At 41.4% G+C, this 24,757-nt stretch overlaps 2 protein-coding genes across 3 annotated transcripts; one reads left to right on the forward strand and one right to left on the reverse strand.

Annotated features, from left to right (window-relative positions):
• Window positions 1–104: 104 nt before the first annotated feature.
• LOC113171771 (tetratricopeptide repeat protein 39C-like) lies at window positions 105–9,421 on the forward strand. The gene is made up of 14 exons (XM_026374449.2): window positions 105–533; window positions 1,584–1,632; window positions 2,284–2,412; window positions 2,604–2,718; window positions 2,886–3,291; window positions 3,733–3,901; window positions 4,014–4,107; window positions 4,189–4,296; window positions 4,371–4,480; window positions 4,565–4,688; window positions 4,802–4,899; window positions 5,061–5,165; window positions 5,258–5,296; window positions 6,500–9,421. The coding sequence occupies exons 1-14, from the start codon at window positions 388–390 to the stop codon at window positions 6,587–6,589; spliced, it is 1,782 nt and encodes a 593-aa protein (XP_026230234.1). The 5' UTR covers window positions 105–387; the 3' UTR covers window positions 6,590–9,421.
• On the reverse strand, window positions 7,064–24,757 carry LOC113171772 (oxysterol-binding protein-related protein 1-like). Of its 2 annotated transcripts, XM_026374451.1 has the most exons (28): window positions 24,700–24,757; window positions 24,326–24,490; window positions 24,154–24,239; window positions 23,997–24,071; window positions 23,737–23,848; window positions 23,564–23,649; window positions 23,171–23,315; window positions 22,975–23,042; window positions 22,179–22,223; window positions 21,825–21,898; window positions 21,425–21,488; window positions 21,223–21,324; window positions 20,993–21,118; window positions 20,763–20,841; window positions 20,048–20,154; window positions 15,226–15,394; window positions 14,344–14,536; window positions 12,108–12,183; window positions 11,629–11,763; window positions 11,339–11,436; window positions 11,069–11,251; window positions 10,859–10,966; window positions 10,484–10,573; window positions 10,148–10,274; window positions 9,936–10,052; window positions 9,645–9,768; window positions 9,468–9,558; window positions 7,064–8,908 (listed from the first exon to the last, which is right to left on the reverse strand). In XM_026374451.1, exons 2-28 carry the CDS (start codon window positions 24,447–24,449, stop codon window positions 8,806–8,808), a joined length of 2,907 nt encoding a protein of 968 aa, XP_026230236.1. In that variant the 5' UTR covers window positions 24,450–24,490; window positions 24,700–24,757; the 3' UTR covers window positions 7,064–8,805. The 2 variants fall into 2 exon arrangements, with proteins under 2 accessions (XP_026230236.1, XP_026230235.1); XM_026374450.1 differs by lacking the exons at window positions 20,763–20,841; window positions 20,993–21,118; window positions 21,223–21,324; ... (9 more) ...; window positions 24,326–24,490; window positions 24,700–24,757 and having other exon boundaries at window positions 20,004–20,069.

Below are 24,757 nucleotides of genomic sequence, written 5' to 3' on the forward strand. Positions count from 1 at the left end.
GTGTTTTTTTGTATTTGATACAATGAACAGTCCAGGAATGAAGGATTCATTCTGTGGGCGGTCGCCTGATCGTAAACGCAGCATTTCCCACGGCTCCTGAAGGCAGCACACTTCCTGCCTGCACAGGAACCCACGGACCAGCGGGTCAATACGGAACAGAAACACCGGCGGGACAATGGCTGCGGTGCACAGAGGTGCACGGAGCGCTGAGTGAGTCCTGTCTGCTCGTTTATTAGTCTCCATACAGAAGAGGATGGATTTGAAAAACTGCGTCATTTAACCAACCCCGCACACACACACACACACACACACACACCGTACGTCTCTTCCCTCCTTCACACCGGCCGCGCTCAGTTCCTCTCTCCCACGCCGGTGTCGGGTGTCTCAATGGCGGACCCGCCGGAACCAGCGCCGGGGAGCGTGGAGGAGGAGGACACGGACCGCATCAACGACGCAGAGCTGGCTCTCAAAGGGATCAACATGCTCCTCAACAACGGATTCAAGGAGAGCGACGAGCTGTTCAGGGCGTACAGGTGTGTGTGTGTGTGTGTGTGTGTGTGTGTGTGTGTGTGTGTGTGTGTGTGTGTGTGTGTGTGTGTGTGTGTGTGTGTGTGTGTGTGTGTGTGTGTGTGTGTTTTGGTGTTTGGGGTCTTTACCTGCTGTGACAGGTGCGCTTCATGTTCCCAAACTCCTGGGACTAGGATGAACCTACCATGAGCAAATATCCACACCCACAAAGGTGACTAGTGATGCTTAAAGAGGCTCTTACTTGTTTATTATGATCACACCGAGTGTACATGAATTCTTCTTCCTGTCAAACTGGGTTTATGTGACTGCACGCTGAACTCTGCCCCGTCACAGCTGAAACTCTTGGATGGTGGCCCCTGTTTCGACTTGTTCTGCTCAACCGAATTGCACTTGAGGAATGTAATTTAATGTCCACATGTCAAAATTAAAATGTTAAGTCTTCTTATTCAACAGAGCAAAGTTGGACCTCCTCATAAACTACTTCCTATAAACTTAAAGGGAGCCCCCGCTCTAACCCTTTGCACTCTGACCAGTCCACTCGCCGGCCGCAGGATTGCACGCATGTGTTTGCATACGTGTGAGCTCATTATCTCTATGAAAGGATTTGCCTTCACCTTGGGCGTTGATGCCTCAGAAGGGCAGCCTCCGGGTGTCCCGACCCCTGCTGAAAGCTTAAATGTCACATCTCCCACTAATTGCGTTTAGCACCAGGTGTCATCCTGTTGTGACGGCGTCAGCAAAAGAAACACGGAGAGAAGTAGAGGCCACGCATGTAGGCACTGACAATAAGGATGTGGCTGTGTTAGGTTGTCGTCATGTGTTGCGTTAAAGGCGTAGGAGATCCACCCTGAACGCTGTGAAGGGGGTGTATGTACCCACTGACGTCCACACATGCCGAATCGAATTACTTTAGTGTAACTGTGCCTCAGCTTGTTCCAGCCTTCGCTGTAAATCAGTGCAATTCACAAAGCACGGGGCACAGGCTAAATCCACCACCAGCTCTTTTCATGCCCTTTGGATATGTTATCTCGTCTCCTCTTTTCTCTTTCTTTTAGGAACCACAGTCCTTTGATGAGTTTCGGAGCCAGTTTTGTGAGTTTTCTGGTGAGTCGAGAAGCAACATCCTCGCTGTGCTGCTGTTTTACTTTCTGTCCAGTTGCTGACTAATGTGATAATGAATTCCGCTTTAAGACTCACTTCTGTTTCATAATGATGGTCAAGGAATTTCCCTCGTGTTCCCTTCCTGTTTTTTGAGGCAGAAAAACAAGGCTGACTAATACATTAAGATTGACATCGAAAATCCATTGCTGTCATCCAGTTTTCACCTAGATTACATCACATGCGTTTGGCTTTTGTCCAAAGCAACTTACAATAAGTGGATTCAGATTTCATAAAACATTGCTTGGTTGCTTTCTCAGACTATTTGACAGTATCACAAGCAGCAGATACATATTTTCTTTTAAAACATCTGTTAACAAGAATTAAAATAATGAGACCTTGTAAGTTAAATTAGCTTTGAGCTTAACTTTTACAGTATTTAATTAAATTAAATCAGTTGATATGGAAAAAACACAACTTGTACAACTCAAAGTAAGAGAAAGATAAAACCTAATTTGATAAAAATCTCCTGATGTTACCTGATGTCTGAATTCAATCCAGGATTTGATTTTTGTGATCAATTAGACCTGTGTTCACCACCAGAGCTTAGAGTTGAATACAGTATTTAACAGCGTTGATTCGTTCACCTTTTTGTAGAATGCCGTGATGACGTTTGAAGAGGAGAAAATGCAGGTGGCCTTTGAGGACCTCAAAGCTACAGAGAAGCTGTGTGAGAGTGAAAACACTGGAGTCATTGAAACCATTAAAAACAAGATAAAACGCAATGTGAGTAACGTCAGCAACACTTAATTTAATGGAGTGTAGGTCATAAAAAAAAAAATCATATATATTATATATATTCACATAAATAGAACAACTATACTTTGCCTCAAGTACAGTAGCAGTGTCCATGGTTTGCTTGTTAGCTTGCTGACATGTCACATTAGTCTTTAAGTGTGAGGTATCTGTGTGGGCAGGTGGACTCTCAGAGGTCGGGGTTGGCTGCAGTGGACCGACTCCAGAGGCAGATCATCATTGCAGACTGCCAGGTTTACCTTGCAGTGCTATCTTTCATCAAACAAGAGCTGTCAGGTGAGAAAGCCTTTAGTATTTGTTGGCTGCCCATTTATCATTGTGCAATGAAAACGATAAACTGTGTAGTTCTGTAATAGGAGTTTTTGTGTTGCCAGTTGCAAATGGGTGTTTTTAAATACCAGTACTTTAATTACCGTTTCACTGACCTCAATCCCCACACTCAGGATACATCAAAGGAGGCTGGATCCTCCGTAAAGCCTGGAAGATGTACAACAAATGTTACAGCGACATCACACAACTACAGGAAGGCTGCCGAAGAAGAGCCTCAGAACAACAAGCGATGCCGTCTCCATCTCTGTCAACCTCCTCTGACCCGTCGGACCGCAGCCGCTCATCTACTCCCAAGTTGCGTCCATCTCAGAGGCTTGACAGGATCAACCCAGAGGCTCTGGATCGTCTAAAGGGTTCAGTCAGCTTTGGTTACGGCCTCTTCCACCTCTGTATCTCGATGGTGCCACCAAACCTACTGAAGATTGTCAACCTGCTGGGCTTCCCTGGCGACCGTCTTCAAGGCCTGTCAGCGCTCGCGTACGCCAGTGAAAGTAAGGACATGAAGGCGCCGTTAGCTACGTGAGTACATGTGTGAGTATGTTTGTGTATCTGTACTCTGGCTAATTTGTTAATGAACAATATAACAGTAGTGGTTACACGGAGGAAGTGAAGGAGAGACTTTTGTAGTAGTAGTAGTTTCATGTGTTGGTGGTTTGTTTTAATTATACTGTATCTGAAAGTAATGATCCTGAACAACTCGGTGGTTCACTATGTTTGTAGTACAACTATGTTTGTACTCAGCCAGGGGAAATTTGGCCTTCTACAAAGTTACAAAAGTGAGTTTGTGTTACAGATGTGGCTGTGCTCTTTTTTTTTTAGTCCAGTATTCAACCTCTTTTCATGTAAATGTGTCATGTTCTGATTTTGCTTAAGATGGTGTCCTATTTATACCTGGAAGACATTATTTCTGTTCAGGACAGTATATTGCCAGTCATTACAGTGGCTTTACTTTCTCTGCAGCTTGGCCCTCTTGTGGTACCACACGGTAGTGCAGCCCTTTTTTGCTCTGGATGGCACAGATACACAGGCTGGCCTAACAGAAGCCAAATCCATTCTCCAACAAAGGGAGGCTATCTATCCAAACTCCTCCCTCTTCATGTTTTTCAAAGGCAGAGTCCAACGCCTTGAGGTAAATAAATGTTAAGAATAAACTTTATTATCATCTGCTATGGGGTTTATTCTTTTTGGGAAAGCTTAGTGTTGTCTCACTATAACTCACGACACAAAGTTCCTCTTTCTAGTGCCAGATCAGTAGTGCCTTGACGTCCTTCAATGATGCCTTACATCTGGCCTCTGACCAGAGGGAGATTCAGCATGTGTGTTTATATGAAATAGGTACCGTTTTACTTTTGACATTTTAAAGCACTGTACTCAGCACTAGTTTGCATTGTAATTTCTGATTGTTGAACATTTTAGGTTGGTGCAGCATGATCGAACTGAACTACAGAGACGCCTACAGAGCCTTTGAGCGACTGAAGTCTGAGTCTCGCTGGTCCCAGTGCTACTACGCCTATTTAACTGGAGGTGATACCACTGCAAATAAATTAGGCTTTAAGGGAATTTCTTTGGACTCCTGATTTGTATTATCTGTTTTGTAGTTTGCCAGGGAGCCACAGGGGATCTAGATGGAGCTATTGCTGTTTTCAAGGATGTTCAAAAACTTTTCAAACGCAAGAATAATCAGATAGAGTTGTTCTCCATGACGAGGGTGAGTAGTCAGTGTGTCCAGCTGATTCTGTGCACCATCTCATATATGGGGGCCATTCAAGTATGTTTGTTTATATTTTATCAGTCGGAGAAGCTAAGAAGCCCCAGTCTGTCCAAAGAACTCTGCATCCTGTCTGTGATTGAGATACTTTATCTGTGGAAAGCTCTACCAAACTGTTCCACCACCAAGCTGCAGACAATGACACAAGGTACTTTTGTGTTAAATGTTCCACCTTAGCTTAAACTTTGGCACGAAGAGTGCTTGTAATTGTATTTCTGTTGTGTTGCAGTGCATAGCTTAATTGTGTTTTTCCTGTTTCAGTCCTGCAGACGATTGATGATGCCTCGTGTGCAGGCTTGAAAAACCTGCTTCTTGGTGCCATAAATAAATGTCTTCATAATACCAAAGATGCCATTCAGGTATTCTCAGCTAATTGAAAGGGTGTATGTCTTTGTGAAGCACTGAATGACACACTCTACTCCTCAGCATAGAATCACAAAATAATCAATGCTGTGATTGTAATGATCTGAAGTGATTTACATGTAGTGGGTCATGACTGTTTTGTCCTGTTTTTTTGCAGTATTTCCAACTAGCTGTGAGGGATGAGGTTGGTCGTCTGACCAACTCTTACGTGCAGCCCTACTCCTGCTATGAACTGGGCTGTGTGCTGCTGAACACCCCAGAGGTAAGTTTTTTTGTTTGTTTGTGTGTGTGTGTGTGTCTCCCTTATCTGAGATGGAGTCACATAATCTAAATATTTAATTCTCTTCTTTCCAGTCTGCTAGCAGGGGGCGAATGCTAATGCTTCAGGCTAAGGTACAGTACAGTAGTTTTTTATTTATTTTTTTGCTTTATTTTCCTTATTTGCTCTTTCGCTGCTGTGAGACAGATCAATACACTCGTTGCCTAATCAGGTAATAGCATACCAATTACACCCAGGCAGCAAACCCACTGCTTAGTTCCCACTGAAGTCGGTGACCTCAGTGTGGTGTATCAGCTGAGCGTTGAACTGGAGTTGCTGGAGACTGTTGGCATAACAGTAGAAGTCTTCACAGGTCCACCTGATTCTGAAGAACAGAGACCAGACCCTGGGTCTTCTATCAGGCTCTAATGCTCTGCTTGGTCTACTCTGGTCATGTTGGATTTATTGGGCACTGAATGTTTAGTGCATTAGAAAGACAAGAACTTCAAATAATTTATATATGTTAGTTTTTGAAGCACAAACAATCACAGTTAAACAGTTCACATTGTCAACATTGTTTTTGTTGTTGTGCTTCTTCACTGTGGGTGTTTATTTCATCCAATTAACTGAGAGTATCATGTTGTTTGTATTTGGGTTGATCTCCTTAGGTCTATTCAGGTCAGCTCTGCTGGTCCTTAGGTCTCCCTCCGATCAGGTTTGTCTTTTTTGAAAATGAATTATTGAAAGTTGAGTTTCAACCAAACTTGATACGCCTGAATGTAGACTGTGACTTGCTGAGATGCCTCTTATCTCTACTAAACTATAAAACACTGAACTAGGAATGTACAGTGATCCTAAAAATGAGCATATGCGCTGTTAAAATTAAAGCATTGAGAGAGTGGCTATTGGCTCGTTGTAGCATGAATATCATCATCTTTTGGTTTAGAGAAAGAAATACCTGGTTCCAAAAGGCTACATCAGCCTGTAGCTGTAACCTGTGTCTACTCCAGTGCTGACTCATCATCTGAATTGTGTTGATGTGTGGTGCAGCAGCATTGGCTTTGTTGGTGGATGGGCAACTGACATTGACAAAGAACAGATCTCAGCCTCTCTACTGTAGCTGTAACAGCCAACTCTGTATGCCTGAGCAGATGTCAGCACCGTCTGTCAGGAGCACAGGAGGAGCTGAGCAGTGAGCTGTGTTTTTTTAGTTTTTGAAGGCTATGCTGCTACCTGTCTGGAAAGCGAGCGTATTGAACTGAGTTAGCTAAGGGCATCGCATAAACAAAATACAATTGTACATTATTCCCTATTGTCTCTTTTCATGGACTGTTCAGGAGGACTATGCTGGCTATGACTTTGAGAATAGGCTCCATGTTCGCATTCATTCAGCGATCGCCTCTATGGCGCCTGCAGCCCAGCCGTGACCAAGTTTTACCTACATCTTAGAAAGAACTTGAATAAACTGTCTTTGGAAAAGCTACGGTACCGTACTGAGCACTTCTGCTTTGTTTTTTTGTTTGAATTTGTTTTTATTTTCATATTCTGAGCCAATGCATAATTTTTTATGTGCAAGTGTTTATGGACGAATGGTTAAAAGGATTTTTACTGATGTCACTGTATTGCATAATATACTGATTTGGTTTTTGTGTATATTAATTTAAAACTAGATGCCAGTTACATAAATAAATACATTTTTAAAGGCAGGCCATACTTCCAAGGGTCAGTTTTTCTTCAGAAAAGTCAGGTCAGATATAGTAAAGGCACAAAGCATTAACTGAAAAAGCATTAAAACCAGTGGCTCAGCCTTTAAGAATCTTTACCATGTCAGTGGTGGTTGTCAACTTTAACATTTGTGCTGTAAAGCTTTGCTAATTCATAGATAAGAGCACTAAAATGTCTTTTTTTTTTTTTTTGTGTAGCCCCCCTTTTTTAAGCAGGATTGTTTGTATCCATGTTAATGTTTTGCACACAAGTTTTAATAATGTGCCAACACCATGTTGTACCACTTACGAGTGGCCTAGGTGCACATGTCAGCTATCTTCTGTAAACTGGTTTTACTTTATTTGTTCAAGATAAAATTAATATTGTAAAATGATAAAATGTTTTCTCTATGTTTTTGATTAAGTATTCTATTTAACACCTAGATGAACATAGTAAAACGATTGTTTAAATGGTCTGGTCTAACCTGCCTAACCTTTTAGAACTGGGTTGTAGTATTTTAGGCTTGATACAAAGACTGAGGCAATAATGAGGACTGTCTGTATAAATTCAGCATTCTATAGATCAGTATTATTTGCCTCACACTCTTGCGTTACATCATTAAACAAATTTACTTGACTGTGTGCATACCACTATACTGGTTTCTATGTTCATAGCACTGGTGGTTTGAGTTTCATAACCTGTAATTTACATCCCATTCTGACAAGATTTGCATTCTCAGTACACATTGCACAAGCCATCCAGATTGTGGATTTTGCCCAATATCTTAAACAGTGCTATACTGCTCAAGAAACCCTATTAAATTCATGCAGGTTTCCTTAAAATGAAAACAAATAACACAAACCTCACGGATGCCCAATTACCAGTAAGCTTTTATTTAGCAACAATAGAAAGTTTCAGTTTTATTGACACCCCAGGAAAGTGATAAACCTAAAACGTATAGCAGCTATTCACAACATTTGAGAATGAATATTCAGTGCTTGTTTGTCAAGGAGGTAAGGTTTGCATAGTTATAGTCACACACATGCATTAATTATTATAGTTAGGCTTCAATTAGACCAATGCACATAATACAAGGAATATAGCTAATTATAATCAACCATGGCGAGACCTTTACACACACACACTTTAATATTGTTAGAAAAAGTGCTACTGCGTCTACAGAATCAGGTAGATGTGCAATGCTGTTAGTCTCTATACACATTTATACAGTACATCATTTAGAGTTTAGTTATATTTTAAACAATGAATTAATTTACTGTAAAAACCTTACTCTTGCTGTTTTAGTGCTGCTCCTCCTCCTTGACACATATGCTAACGTTTAACTTGCCTTCATCTTTGCAGTGATACGGCTAGACAGTTACTTTGTATTGCAACAGCCTTTGCTAACCACAATCAGGAAAATTGCAAAAGACTACCTATCCACACCACCTGTTGTAGTAGGAAGTGAAAACAAACTGATGTTTTAATACTTTGCATTGCATTAGTATGCATGCACAAGTAGAATTGGTGTTAGTCAAATAAGCATTTCATCAGTGTGCTCGGGTTGCACCATGCTCTCCACTGTAGCCGTTTCATGATAAGTAGGAATTGCAGGCAAACTACAAACAAAACTGAGGTTGCTGTTCAAACACTCAAACAGGAAATATTTCTTAAATACATTCTAGTTTTTCCAGTTCATGCCTAGTACAATGTTTAAATAAGCAAGAGAGAGTTTTTGTGCTTTATTGTTCACATAGATCTACTGGAGATCAAATTCATTTGCGTTTATTCAGGGTTTCATTAAGTATATTTTCTCAAAATGAACCCTACACCCCATCTGCTGTTCTACGCCAACGTTGTTTGTGCTAGGAACAAACTCTGAATCCCGCACAACAGTCTAACAGTTGTAAAAGTAGATCTCCGTGTGTGTTTCTACTTGTTAGTAGATGTCAGGCAGCTGAGGGTAGTTTCTGTCCCAGTAGCCTTTCAAGTAGATCCAGTCCTGAGCTTTGTTGTGAGGGTTGGGTCCTTGCTGAAACCACCTGCAGAGAGATAACAATGGCATTGATTTCATATAAATACAGCACATGGGACTTAGAGGACTAAATAGAAAAAGAAACACACACAAAAATCAAAACACAACTGGAAAAAGTAACTGATCATTCTTATTCAATCTAAATTTCTCCTATCAAACACTAGTAACCTCAGTAGTAGTAGTAGTAGTAGTAGTAGTAGTAGTAGTAGTAGTAGTAGTAGTAGTAGTAGTAGTAGTAGTAGTAGTAGTAGTAGTAGTAGTAGTAGTAGTAGTAGTAGTAGTAGTAGTAGTGCTTTTAATTCTAAACATATAGTTGCAGTTGTACAATGTGTCCTGAGGAGGGAGGTGTAGCGCAGCACTTCACACCAGAGTAAACAACAGCCAAAGAAAAAGCTTTAAACCAAACCTTGGGCCAAGTGCAGCATTTCTGCAATTGTCATAACGGGGGAGGTGCAGTGGATAACACAAGACAACAGGGGGGTATTTAGTAAAAACACATCCAAAAAAAAAAAAAAAAAAATCAGCAACAGTGCAATGACAGTAGACGACGGTTCTCAGTTTCTCACCTCGTTTTCCATTCTTCGGTTGACTTGGTGCGATTCTTCCGAGCCATTCTCTGTTTTTCCTCAAGCCTCTTCTTCTCTGCACTTGCTGAATCTGTAGAGCGCAGATGCAGAAATCTGAGCTTTTTAGCTGGAGTGGTATAATAGACTCAAATCATTCCCTGAAGTCAGACACTCTACCTATGTCTCCATTCTCCATGGCTCTAATGTCAGGTCTGAGGCGACTGTCTGTGGGAGGAATGACTCCCTCCATGCTTTTGTCCAGCTCATTCAGCTGCATGGCAAATGTGGAGAATGCATAGAACTGCCACAAAGAGAGTAAAAAATTCAACTATCATAGAGGGAACAGTGATAACAAGTAACTAAATAGCACTAATCTCCAGCCGATACCCCGCCCCTTTTTTATTTATTTATTTTTATAATGTACAAACTGCCAAACTCCTGCCACCTCCACTTCCTGCCTCTTCATACCTTGGCTGAGTTGTCCGGTCGAGGCGTTATCTTCCAGATGAGTTCGCTGCCTGGGATCACTTGCACAGTCTCTGCATCAGGCGGAGGCGTCTCTTCTGGCTCCTCGTCTACACTGCTCTGGGGTCACACACGTACACACACATGCTCATGATCAACTTGAACGAAACTAAGATGGAACATTTGTAGCTTTGAAATGGTTAAAATTTGAATACCTGTTTACTGCCCTTTTTTTCGTCTGAATTCTTTTTGTCAGACTTTTTGTGAGCATCAAAGGTAGCAGGGTCTACTGTGTACAGGCATTCGGTCCATTTGCCATATACTGCACAGAGTTTCTTTTTGCTGCAGACATGCAAAAACCAAATGTTAATAAACCACAGATATGTTTGGTATTTAATGCATCATTATCATTTGAGTATTACTGTTGTGACACTAATGACTGAAATCCCTACAAAATAAACATTTCAAAATTTGAATAATACTGAGAACACATTTATTTATTTATTATTTATATAAGAATAAAATCCTTGGTAATTAACAAGAGTTTATACCTTTTATCTAGGATGTATCCTTCCACTTTATGGAGCTCTTTTCCAAAGAGGCCGCAGGGCTTGAACGTCATGGAGCATCTCTCTCCGGTCCTGTCACAGTATTACAACACTGTTTACCAATTCTCTTTCAGCCATCTATGGCTTTCCAATGCCCACGCCATAATTATCTTGCCCATGTTCTCCTACTCTACTGGCAACTGCTCCAGTTCTGCTCCCCACAATCAATAAGCTGTGTCTGAAAGTAAATCAATACTCCACTGCACAGTGCAGAAAGAAAGGTTTTCATGCACTCAAGTCTCCGTGAATGCAAATAGAAAGAATTTTTGCAAAGTGTTATACACAGAGAAACCCAAAAAACAAGAGAGTTTCTTTTACTTGTGATTGATCACTTCCACATTGCCGTACTGCTCGATCCAAAGCTGACCAACAATGATATTGTGGACGCAACAGGTGGGGTTTGTCCAGGTGTAGGCTTCGTTGTATCTGCAGCGAAACAACAAATGGTGAAGAGAAAATTCAAGTAAGATGATGATGCTGCCTCAGAATAAATCAAATCAGACTCACACTGAGTGTGTTTGGACTTACTTTGGGAGCTCCAGTGTGATGATTCCCCTGGGCTCTGCTTCTATACTCTTTCCCCAAAACTTGAGTTTGGGGTAGATGGAGCCGTGGAAAACAAAATCATCCTTGAGGCCCTCGGCATGAAAGGCACTAACTGGAGGGTGATGGCTTACTTGTTCTGACACCCACCTAAAGCCCAAATCGTCTCTGATGGAGAACAAGGACCCGGTTTGTCTTTGGTAAAGTCCATTAAAAAGGTAAATCTTCACTTAACACAAGAACAATCTGTCCTACCTGATGAGCTCAAAGGTTTCCCCCAGTAGAGGGTTGAAAGGCTTCCCGGTCCTCTCCCATTGTGATGCTACAGCTGACACAGCAAATGCTGCAACACACTACAGAACATTGACTTATGATAAACAAATGACAGCAAATGATTCAATATTTGATAATCATGAACTGAAAGGCAGCAGGTACTACTTTGTAAAGTAATTTAAGAAATGTCTCGTTAAAGGAATCATACCATTTGGAAATGACTAATGGTTCTGGATATTGACTGAAGAAAATAAACTAGGGCATAGTGATACCTTCATCCTCTCAACGGAGTCTGTTGCGGCATTGGCCTGGTGGATGAGGTAGGTGTGCTCCATATATTCTGTTAGTCGCTGGAGGAAGCTCAGGGGCTCATTAAATATCACAGGCATGGCAATCTTTGACAGCTCCTGAAAGGATAGTTACAGAAGATACAAGAAACTGTGAGGCCAGCAGTATGCCTGCTGAATTGCATATGTTTTCATTATTGGCCACATTTAATTGGGGAATAAATCATTAATAGATTTTATTAAATGTAATTGGATCTGGGAAAGGGCTGCAGTGAAGACTAGACCAGACTCCAGGACACTGGTACTAATCACAAATACTCTTAACAGTAAAAGATAATAAGAAACTGATTTATTTATCTTTGTCCCAACAAGCCTACTTAAAAATAAAATCTGCATTCATTTTTCCTAAACAGCAAATTTAAACAACAAACTAAGGATAAATTCATTAAAAGAAGTCTGTTCACCATGCCAATGCATTTTTTCAGGATACTCCAGATGCTGACATCGTTCCTGGAGAACATGGGAGTTGGCAAAGATGTTCTATGGAAAGACACAGTAGACACACTTTAAGATATAATTACATTAGGGAAGAGAATTTTTAATTAGTGTCTTTATCATCAAATACAATAAATAATATAAATAAACACCTCAGGTCACGTGATGGGATCTCTTCATCACTAAAAATGTTTTACTTTTTCAATATGGCATTATGCACTAATGCAAATACCAAGGAAACCACAAATTAAAAACATTTTGTTGTATACCATAATATAACTTGACCCACTATTTGGAGACATCTAACACCAGTAAGCCAATGAGCTCTCAGCTGGTCTGGTCAAGCCTCATGCAATAACCATGAATGGATGTACAACTGCTTGTTGGTTTTCCAGACTGTTATAAGATGCACTCTTTACATTTTTCTTTTTTTTTTTTGCATATGAAGTTTGTCTCAAAACAACTTAGATACATGTTCTAACACAAGGAGCCACTTTCATGCCCCTCTTAATCGTAGACGTTGCCGCTTGACTGAATCCAGTTTGTGTTGAGACTGTAGTGAACACTGTTTTACAGGTACAGTAGAATGGCTGGAGGCAGATGGTGCCCTTGTTTGGAGTGCTTAAGCAACCACACAAATAAAAGCCTACTTCAGCTAAATAAACAGAGATGTAGTGAGTGGGGGTTTGCTCCATCTGTAGCATAAGCGGAGCAGTGATGCATGGCAGACTATACTTCTGGCCTAGTTAATGTTTCACAAACTTGTGCCTCAAAATAAATTTTGGCAAAGATAAATTATTTCATTAGACTGAAAACCTGAGAAATGACTTTTTTATGTTCTACTACTGTACTGTACAAACCAAAAAAGCAATTGTTGGCCTATTGTAATAGATGAATAAAGTCCTACCTTCACATATTTTATTGAACAAATTTTACCTATGTATCTTAGAATATGGTCAAAAATACCATCATCAGACTAACCCACAGTGAGTGATCTATACGGGGCATCCAGAAATTATTCACTATTTACAGCCTTATTATGTTCAAGCCTTTCTCGGTGCACAGCCATTTTCAGATCAGTAGCTGAGCCACTCAAGGACATTCACAGAGTTCACAGAGTTGTCCCGTAGCCGCTCCTTTGTTATCTTGGCTGTGTGCTTAGGGTCATTGTCCTTTTGAAAGATGAACCAGTCTAAGGTCCAGAGTGCTCTCGAACACCTTTTCATTAAGGATGTCTCTTTACGTTGCTGCAATCATCTTTCCTTTTAACCTGACCAGTCTCCCAGTTTCTGCCACTGAGAAACATCCCCACAGCATGATGCTGCCACCACAATGCTTTACTGAGGCAACAAACTTTTTTCACTTTGTCTTAATGGGATTTTTTTTTTTGCTGAATTTTGAGGACTTTGTTTATGTAACAACAAAATGTGAAAAGAGTTAAGCTCTGTAAATACTTGGACACTAAATGCACTGTATGCGACTACACTTCAGCCCACGTAAGGCAACCAGGGACAGACGTTTCTTTGAATGACAGGAGTAATTCCAAATGAACAGATACCTCATAAATCTTTAATGCACAGTGCTCACACTCACACAAGCCTACACATATGCACACAGAGCCAGCCAGCCAGCCAGCCAGCCAGTTGGACAGATAACCAGCCAGCCAGCCAGCCCGCCAGCCCCCTTTCCTCCAACTGCCACTCCGAGCCAGCACATGCTAAATTATTTATGGATCACGAATCGTCACAAAACAAAGCAGCGAGCAGCGAGCGGTAAGTTGACTGTTCGCTTGGAGAGTTTGGTTCTGTCAGGAAAAACAAAACAGGCTATTCTCTGTGGATCAGGTGCTCAAACAACAACACCTGACTTAAAAAACAGCTTCCCCTTTACACCTACACTGCTATTCACCGACCTATGTGCTTGCAGATTGAGTGTTCAACCTGTCACTAGACACATATATTAACAAATCACATGTATAAAATGAACAGGATTTATGCCACTAATCAATGTGGGAGTATGGTTCCTATTTTACTGAATGCTGCTACCTGCTGTGATTGTAATTAACCTTAAATAAAGCCTTGCATATAATAGTGAACAGGTTGTTTGGAGAGCACTCAGCACGGATGTCTTTGAATTGCCACCTGTCTCATTATCATCATTTAAGCCAGTAAACAAGCATGACATCATAACTGGAGCATGTCCCACCTGTGCTTCTTGACTCCGTTGCACTGGGCCGATTGGTTGCCATGGTTACCCTCCCCTGACATTCTGGTAGGCCCCCTGAGGATGCTGGGATGGCGGAGGCTGCTGAGAAGGGGAGTGTCTCTCCCCTCGTCCTCTTCACAGGATTGACTGGCCACGGACAGGAAGCCGCTCACAGAGAGCTCCGACTCAGACTCTGGGAGAGGAGAGCAGGGGGCAGATGCCAGGTCATGCCAAACGCACACAGACACACACACACACACACACACACACTCACACACTCACACAAAAACACACAGGTTAGAGTGGCTGGCTCAGAAAGCTGCAGCCTCACCAATATGTGGTCCGCAAATAAGGATCTGTGCTCGAGTTCCTCTCCAACCTCCCCCGCCCTGCTGCCAGCCAAACCCCACCTGAGGATTGTGTTCCAATGAGAGGCCGCACGGAGGCTTCATTTCAACATTGTTTGGTCTGTGCTTCCTGGATGCTACTCCTCCCCTAGTTGGTACTAGCAGCAACATTACATGTACGATTACATGCACAAAAGCAAGAGAGAATAGTGTGGTGTTGATACACAATGACGGAGAATGGTATTTAAGTACTTGTATTGTACCTGTAAACTGGATTATGTGCTGGCAGAAATGACCACATCACACAAAAGCTGCACGGCTGTACCAGGTAGTAGCAGATAAAACACTGCTTCATAAATAAAGAAAAGCCTGTTGGACATGCTCTGTGGTGGAATGAGCACAGTTCAACCAAGAATTCGTCCAACACTGTCTCACTATATAAAAATTACATGTACTCTATTGATGTATGGACTGTGTGTAACCTCAAATGACTTCTGCATAACGTCACTAACTGTCCACCCACGGGGCTGCTGACCTGACAGAGCATCGTAGAACTCATCTCCAGTGAGGGTGCTGAGGGTGGACAGTCTCCTGCTCTTACTCAGGGACTGCTTGAGTTCGTGGTGCTCAGTTGCCAACGTCTGCAGAGCCTCCGTCAGAGCTTTGTTCTTCTCTACCTCTTGCTCTAATTTCAGGCTCCACACCTGCAAGCACAAGTTGAGCCTTCAGGTAAAACACAGAGGGACACAACAGAGACAATGCTGACAAATATGTAATGTAATGGCTTTATTGCTATGAAAGGTATTGATCTGATCTAGTAGCTGCCACAGTGTTTGCATGTTTGCGGTTCTCATAGCAGGTCATTGTTCTAACCCTGCTCACAGATCTGGTTTCTTCCACTCGGAACCAAACACCCCAGCGTCCAAGGCCTCTGTAGCCCTGGACTGTATGTCTTTCATGGCAACCTGAGCCAGGCTACTGTGGGACAATGCAGATCAATGTTTCCTCTTGTCTAACACTGCTATTGTGCGTCCAGTACCGACTCAACAGAAAACCAAACAAAAAATATTCACACATCCCAAAAATGACAAATAATATGGTGTCATACACACTTTAGTAAGAAACCTTAAAATTAGGTTTATAAACTAAACTTACTAATTAAATGACTTTCTAAGTAGAAACAAAAAACATTTACAAAGCAAAAGAAGTGCATTGATCATAAAAATGGAGGATAGCCTCAGCAGTTTAAAAAACTCTGGGAGTCACCTTGAGGAAGGCAGTGGAGTCGGAGAAACAGGAGCCTGTAAATCACACTGTAAATCTGAGACTGCAAAGCAAGGTCAGTGTCTTCTATCAAAAACAGCCTCAGCCATGCATCAGGAAACGCCGTCAACCAATGAGCTGATGTGGTCAGGTTATAATTCACATTTGTGGCTAACCAGCTTCCAACACCCATGTGGCTATGGATGGGGCAGTGTTTCAGAGATCACTGGGAATTTTCTATAAAGTTGTTCAGGGCACGCTGGCTGCTGGCTGTACCATCACAGTCAGTCGCAGCTACGCCTTTAATTCTAGAGCACAAACTGCTTCAGATGCCCGTGTCCTGCAGATCATCACACATAATGAATGAGGCAGTAAAAATGCCGAATGACACATCTACTTAATTGCTGATTAGTTCTTTCTGATCAGCAAATAAGGCCACTGCTCCAGCTATATAATGAATGAATTTATCCACTCAGCACATGGTCAAATGGAGCATCAGGTACTGTGAGCGTACCATGTATCTTATGGTAATACATTAAGCAGACCTTTTGTTGTTAGTTTTGTGCACCGAACTCGAGATACACGTAAAAAGGTGACAGTGACTAATGTGCAGCTATAGTCCCTATGATTATATATTACTTCAAATTACAATTAATTTAACCGAACTCGCATATTCATGACCAAATATCATTGAAAAACCTGTTAGAACATGTCTCCATAACCCTGTAGACTCGCCTGCAAGCTCACACTTGCACACAAATGCATTCTCATACCACGTTTCTTAAGTTGATATAAATAGTTTTTTCATTTGCACAGTGATGTTCTTCGACAAGCCTGGATCTCCTTGCTAAAAAGCCAGCTGGGCTAACTTCTTTTACACCAGGTTCAACAGCTACATGGCGCCTACAGTTAAGAACTAACTTAACACATTTGCTCTTGTGATCATCACACATGCTGCTATGTTCAACGCCTTTAGGTCATGTTCTGTGTCGAAACAGACATCCAGTGTGGATGCTCAGACTGTGAATAATACAGGTTAATGCTAATGAAAGCTAATTAAACTGAATCTAGTGGTTTAAAATCCAGCTTTGTCTTATTCTTCTATGATTTTTGTTCTGTCAGTGTCTTTGTACAACCAGTGACCTCTAATGTGCTCCCAATCAACAACTGCAAAACATCTGATATTCCGATCCCGTTCTCACTTAATTTGAGCCTCTTTTTAGATATATGCTGTAAAATAAATGAGCTCAGTCTGTGGGAGCATGTGTTAACACTCCATGTGCCAGGCACTTAGCTTGAGGCCCCATCCAAGAACGAAACGCTTTGTTGTATAACTATTCCAGCCAGCTCGGTCGCTCTCACTGCATCCCCCTGCCTGAGCACAAACAGCGCTATTTTAAGCCCTGCTGAGGCTGTGTGCTATAGCTGTCGCTGGAGCCTGGGAGGGATGCTTCTCCTTGGCCAGCACCCCAAAGGGAACATCTTTTACTTTGTTCTAAAATGTGCTTTCACCGCTGAAGGGTGTAAATCTTTTGTATTTATTATAGGGCTATGCACGTACTCGGTAACAAGAGAGACAGTATATCAAACTGTATATGAATACCTGTGATTTGAGCATTCAGAAAAACAAATTTTAGAGATGTAGTAATAATCAATTACACAAAAATAGAGAATATAGCAGAATCTCCTCAAAAACAGATGAAACTCACATGAAACAAAAAAGGTCGGTACACGGACCTACAACATAATTTAACCAGTGCCCAGCAAAGTATGTTCTGTGTGTGAGATGATAGACAGTTCGTCAGTAACCCGTGTGTTGAGGGTTGAAGTAAAGGTCAACGGTGTTTAGTGTTTTCTCCAATCCCAAACCTTTGAATAACAGCCTTAGAAAAGATAGTATGCCACCATTCTCCTGCCTTGAGAGCAATACAAACTGACAGCTCTGCTTATCCACTTGCCACCACTAAGTGGTTTCATGCTGTAAGCCTCTGTGTTTTCTTGACAGGTGTGGAAACCTGCTGCCCAAGAAGCACCGAAGAAAAGAAAAGGCCGGACTTTTAAATCTGTGTTCTTCTGTACGAATTCCCCTCACAACCTTAAAGAAGCCCCCAATCAATCTGCACCTCAATCTCCAAGTAAACAACACAAACCTCACTTGGAATGCCACGTACTCACCAACCAGTCTTACTGTGCCCTGCATGTATAAATGGGATACTGTCACTAGCATACTCCAGTTCTGCAGCAGCTGCTGAAATGGGTCAGACCACATCAACTGCAAAACCTCTTTAACTACAAATTATGCTTCTCTATTAAACATCTGTTTAAATATTAAAGCACAACTACAACAGCATGTGACTAATGTCTGTTATGTACTGTAGAAAATAAATGTGTAAGTGGTAGCAACAGAGGTAACAGTAGTGGGACAATGGGAACGTGGGATTAGAGTTAATACTGCCTAACACAGCCAGTCTCAGCACTGTATGAAATATAATCCAGTTAGAATATGTTGTAGCAGCAGCTTAGCATGAGACTAGTGCATGTTTGTATTTCCTTCTTATTATACAATCTAGTTGTCAGAAATTAATTAGGTATCCACTGATGTGATATATCCAATGCTTCCTGGGTGGTTAGACAGCAACACACATCCCCAGCTCAGGTTATACTTTGTGACAGGAAAGCAGCTGTCGCCAATTCTTATTCAAGATAATGTGGTTTGGTAATGCACACATCACTGTGTAAACATGCTGCATTTGGCATTTTGCAGCTGTGCAATATTGCATCAGGCTGACTTCACAAGCAGAGTTTCATTGTATCTGATGCTAATGAACTCATAGGCACAAGAGAACAGCTGCTGTGTGAGAATGGTGAAATCCACAAACGCTTAACTTCAAGTACCAAATAAGAAAATTCGTTCTAAATTCAATTTAATAAATGCCTCTTCAAGCTCTTACTTTGATTGAATCCCTTACAATATAAGGTTGATCTCATTAATAACACACATTGGGGTTTGTAGCATTGAGCACTTTAAACATGCTCAATTTCAGGCTCTGGATTCAGATCATTAAGTCTATTGGAATGACCTGTGCACATTGATAAATAGCTTTCGCTCGTGCCAACACTTCAATACTCATTTCAACGACACACTAAAAGCATCAGAATAAATTCAACCCGTGCCAAACTTCAAACACCCCATGCCAAGTCATCCAGGACCCGTCCCCTCCAAGCGAACACAGTTGTTCAGATGATGAGATGAAAAAAAACCAAACACAGAAAGCAGAGAATACAAGAACAAATTAGTTTCTACCTGTACGGATGTAAATCAAAGTGCAGTCGCTGCCGCTTTTTTCTTCTGTGTGCGTGCAGGGCTGTATTTTCCCTGTGTGAAGGTGAATGCATGTATCTCCAGCTGAGCCTGTGAATATGCACGCGCTTGAGTTCCCTCGCTCAATGCACGGCTCTTTCCCCTAGAGCGGGAGTGTGTGGATCCCAGTCCAACGATGTCTGTGTGCGTCTACTCTGATCTGCAAGCTGAATGCAGAGCTAAGCATAAAAACGGATCTTGGCTCGTGTCCTTCCTACAAACATGCCAGTGATTACCACGCTCCTCCATTCCTCCCCCCAAGGGCACAGAGCACAGCCACTAGGACAGGTGCACAGGGACGTACACGCACACACAAAATTCAAACCGGATTGGTATGAAGGAGCTAACGCATCATCCAATATAATTTAATCAACCAGTAGGAGCACAGCACGTGGATGAGGGACTCAGTGAGACTGAGATTCACACATACTCAGTGAGCTGCAGCTAATCTAAAACTGAAAACTAGCCTCTGAAATAATCAAGTGCAGGAGTGGAAAACATTCACTATTAATAGGTTAAATGAGATGTGCCACACGTGTCTTGAAATCATGGGATGAACACTGTTATATTTTTTGGAATAAAACATATCACTATATTACTGTAGATGGACTCTAGCATTCAATGAAGTGTGAAGAGTGGCACGTTGGTGAAAACTGTACTCCATTAGGTTTGTTTGCCCAACTACGTACATGTCGGCACAGACTTATGCAAAAGCATGAAGATGTTTCCCGACCTCTTCTTGTTTCGACAGCAGTTCAAGGCACAGATGGAGGGCGGCACAAGTTTCACTGGAAAGCTCACTGGTCTCTTTGGCTTTCAACAGAAGAGGAGCGGCCAATGCTTTATAAAAAAAAAACAGGAAATAAACTATTAGCACTTTCCATGTATTTAAGCAGTGCGAGTATACTATTCACAAGGTGCATCGGCTGATGTGAGCCAACATTACATTCCCTTATTTTTTGGGTATCCCTTTTTTTTTTTATGTATATGAACTTAATGTGCACAATGGAATAACACAGAAAGAAAAACTGCAACTTCTTTATGAAGTTAATGCATCATTTGTTGCCAACGGTCACACATGAAACATTTCAAGATCAATAAATGCAAAGAGCTGTACTGTGCCCTATAGATGAATTTCTTCTTATGCATTTAGAAGCATTGCAAATAAAGGCTCCCCTTCATTATGTGTTTAATACCTTTCTCCTGCGACATTTCATATTAATGCAAATAGCTATTTTTAATGATCAGAGTATTATGATTTTTTTTACTGTAGCTATGTTGCATTATTGAGTAAAATACTGTAATACTGAAAATAATTGATCAATTATCGAGATTGTTGATGACAAATATTCCAGTGATTAACTGCCTGACGATTTCATCACTTAAAAAGAGCCATGCAGAATTGAATTATTACTGCGTTACCATGGGCCAATCTCAGCGACACTTACCAAAATTCTCCTCATTCTTCCCCATGGACAGAAATATTGAAACCACACTCTCCAACTTCTGCTGGCAAGCACTGGCTGCCTGTGTGAGTACAGGTCAAGAGATGCCTAAACTGTTGACACTTAAACAGAATTACAACAAGAAAAATAATATTTTTCTAAAAATCATACATACTGTAGTTTAAACAAAACGCTGAATGGCACTAATTTCCTACACGTAACTACTTTTGTACCTGAAGAGCTTGTGTCAGGTTCCCCAGCGCCGCACCATTATCACCATCTTCATCACTGATAGTCTGCTCTTGGATGCAGTGGCGAGTGCTGTAAGATGAATGTGCCTCAAAAGCATCCAGCCATCTCTGAGTGGACACAGACCAGTAATATTTACACACTCGTCAAATACGTTCAGACATATAGTTGGTGGAGGTGGGAGAACAGCAACTGAAGGGAAAGCTAATCTCACTTTTCTTGTTGCTATTGAATCAGTCTTTGAGGGGACTTTAAAATAATGTACAGTGCCATCAAAGCAACTGAGCGTGAAGAAGCAATGATCCCATGGTTTCACCTGCAATGACAATCAGGAAATCATTTTGTAATGTCAGGTTCAATATAAACTGACACATCAGGGTACAGCATCTGTATGTAATATAATTGCCTGTACTCACCATGCAGTACGCCTGTGTTAGAGACTTACAGCCCTGTTTTCTGACCCCAGCCAGTGCATTAGCCCTAGAATAAGAAAGAGATGCAATAGCAAAAACAGTGTAAGCACACAGGTCTAATCTACATAAACTACAACTAGAAGAATTGTTTTCAGTTCTAGTTTTCGCTGCACGCTCGGTGAAGTAACCACTTCATCTACAAGACAAATTACATAAAATAATTTGCACGTGCTTTTATTTCAGTCTCTGCAAGAGGCAAACATGGCTTTTGAGGCAGTGGATACTTCAACCATGGTTAACAGCATACAGTGTATTGTTGACAGTATACCGCGTTCAATATACGATCAAAGTATATACTACAATTAGAGTTTAAGAAAAGTGTTTTTAAATAGAGTTATCTCACTGTCTAGGGTACCAGGAGAGAGTTCCATCCTCAAGTACCACCCAGTGGGACCGCCATCCAAGAAAGCGTGAACTCTGTCAGAAGTGGACAACAGAAAAAGGATGTAGGAAAAGTCAATCATGTAAAAGTAAAATTAGTAAATGTTTTGTATTATTAGCTTAAACTAACACACAGATTTTGTTACACATTGAACAAGAAACCAAATAAAGGTCTGAAGGGACTATATAATACTAGTGTAGTGTGTTGATGTGAAGAAGAAGGAAAGTCTACATCATTAAATGCGGAGAACAGCCTTTGCTGTCATATCAGAAAACAATATACATTAGAAGAGAATACACTTTAACACCTGGGTACCTTCCAAAGAGGGCCTTCAATCTTCTGCACCCCGCTGCTGACATCCTTTGTGGAGAAAAATAATTCTCAGACTTGTGTACAGACAATCACAGTGCTGAAGATTGTTCAGTGAGACGAAAATAACTCCAAACTGTTTTTTCCCCCGTATTTGCATAGATTTCTTTAATTTACTAAATAGCTCTGCGCTCAGCTGCCTAATTTCCTCTATGACAGTGCAATGCTCTGCGCTGTAGCTACGTCAGGCTTATCAGACATACAAGCAGGTGCAAGGACTGCTGACTTGGAAGGCTTTTCTTGAAAGGCCAGGTTCAAGATAGTAAAGTCAGCAAAGTTCACATTTTCCTAAAAGGGAAAATGTGAACGCCCCAATATGTGATTAAAGTGCTGACCTTTAATGGCAAAAATTAAGTTATTAGCTTGTGGAGAGCCCAGAATTTGTGCATTTAATCCTCTGGGAAACACGAATGAACTTAGTAAATTTCACAGAGAGCTGTTCATTAGATTTTTATTTTCCCTAGCTATGTTCTGCCCCAGTCGTGAGGCTAACAGATCAGAAAGGTAATCAAGGGAATAAAGGAATCATCCTACACGAATCATGAATCAAATACCAAATTTATCAGCAGTATGGTCTGAAGTTGATGGCTCCATTTCTAGGACAGTGCACAAGACTGAAACTGGTTCACGCACTCACTTTTTGGCATTAGATGCAAAAACAAATGCAAAAGAAAATACAAGCATAAGAACACCCAATAATTCAAAAGGGACTGATGGTTAAAACCTATTTATCTATGCTCACCTTGTCTCGATAGGCTGCTAGTAACTGTCGTAGCTCCTCAGTACAGACCAGGTCCAATGGTGTCTGGCCTGAAACACAATTAGTAATGCAATGGGTAAGTTATATTATAGACACTGCCTAGAATAAAAAAAATAAACAGGGAATATGATGATACTAGTCAGAATAATAAGGACAAGAGGTCAAATAAGTGAGTTACCACTGCTGTTTTTCACACAGGGACTGGCCCCAGACTTCAGCAGTTTTATAATGCACTGCTTCTGCCCCCTGTAGGCTGCACAGTGTAAGGGAGTATTACCCACTGAATCCCTGCAGTGAATATCTGGAGCTTCCTTTGCACTGAGCTGAAAAGGAGAAGACAGACAGTAACCACAGACAGTAACTTAAAGCAGGGCAGAGGAGCAGTTCCACATGTAACTGGACTGGTTTCTGCAAATATTGGACAATGATTTATGATCAGTTTTTTTTTTACTGTTAACAAGCTGCACTGCTTTTGCAGAAAAACAACATGCTGTTAAACTTGTGGTTAATTATGTGAATAGTTAAATATTAATTGTTATTGCCAAGGTTCAACAAAAGGTCAGATGCTAACCAGTTCAGACAGAGTTGAGATGTGCCCCTCTCTGGCTGCTTCCAGGAGCTTCATTCCCCGCCGCCTTGTCTCCCTCGTCTCTGCAGCTACACCAACCAAACACCATTTCAGAACGAGGGCAGCTGATCCACAGCAACGAGAAGCCATCAGCAAATACTGCCATTACTTCATACCCTCCAGCATTGTGATGATTTCATCATCGTCTGTGACATCTTTAGGGATTTGAGCCGTTCCATTGATTAGTTTGGCGCAGGCATCATACCGTAGCAGCAACAGAACGACGTCCTAAAGGATCCACAGGGAAGGCAATTTAAAAGAAAGAAAGAAAAATCTGACTTTAGTTTGACAATAAAGCACGTCACAATGGAAACACAGCCAGGATCCTTGTTAAAGAGGAGTTGACAGAGAGGCTATTCTGCTCCTCAGCTTTTACCTTTCTTCCAGTGAAGGCTGCACTGTGTAGAGGTGTGTCGCCCATGTTATTCTGCAGATTCACATCAGCACCTGCCTGTAAATGAGTTTCACACAGTTCCCTTTTAAACATGTTGGATACTATATGGACTAATACGAACATCATGTGCAGCTCTCACCTTGAGTAACTCCTCCACCACATCAGTGTGTCCACAGTAACAGGCCAGATGGAGGGGGGTCCATCCTAAACTGTCTTTAGACCTAGCTACAGTGATACAATGACAGAGAATCAGTCCCTTTCCTTACAGTCATGCAGCTCTGCAGGTAATGTCATGTTTGTTTTCCACTTACATCTGCAGTTGATGTTAAGAGAGCTGCTTTGGTCAAATCCCGACTGAAGGAGCCTCTGAATAGGAGAACACCTGCCCTCTTTAGCATGAGAGAGAAGCTGGGCCTCAGGTGTGTCTGTTTCCATCACAGCTTATTTCCTCTGGCTCATTTATTTTACATAGTTAACTGTTAAAGATATTTAGCAAAAAGCGAAAGACAGGGACAAATTAAAGATGATATTTTCTTTCTGGTTAGAGTTAAGGGTGGATTGTTATTTAAACTACGCGATAGTCACTAATTATAATTAGTTATGGGGCATTTGTTCTTTTTTTTTTTAACCACAATAATCAGTTAACAAGGTGCTAGAAGGATATAACTGACAATTTCAGACTTACAGGTAAGAGTATTCACAGCTTAATTCACCAAACATTGATCCACTCTGGTCTAGCGTGG

This window comes from Anabas testudineus, chromosome 17 (genome assembly GCF_900324465.2).
Source record: "Anabas testudineus chromosome 17, fAnaTes1.2, whole genome shotgun sequence".
Lineage (NCBI taxonomy): Eukaryota > Metazoa > Chordata > Actinopteri > Anabantiformes > Anabantidae > Anabas > Anabas testudineus.

Excerpts from the sequence above, each read along its gene's own strand:
- LOC113171771 (XM_026374449.2), top strand. The coding sequence starts at position 388 with ATGGCGGACCCGCCGGAACCAGCGCCGGGGAGCGTGGAGGAGGAGGAC. Across the intron at positions 2,413-2,603 it reads AAAACAAGATAAAACGCAAT|GTGGACTCTCAGAGGTCGGG; the intron begins GTGAGTAACGTC and ends CTGTGTGGGCAG. Across the intron at positions 4,689-4,801 it reads GCTGCAGACAATGACACAAG|TCCTGCAGACGATTGATGAT; the intron begins GTACTTTTGTGT and ends TTCCTGTTTCAG.
- LOC113171772 (XM_026374451.1), bottom strand. The coding sequence starts at position 24,449 with ATGGAAACAGACACACCTGAGGCCCAGCTTCTCTCTCATGCTAAAGAG. Across the intron at positions 20,842-20,992 it reads ACCTGACACAAGCTCTTCAG|GCAGCCAGTGCTTGCCAGCA; the intron begins GTACAAAAGTAG and ends GTACTCACACAG. Across the intron at positions 8,909-9,467 it reads ACCGAAGAATGGAAAACGAG|GTGGTTTCAGCAAGGACCCA; the intron begins GTGAGAAACTGA and ends ATCTCTCTGCAG.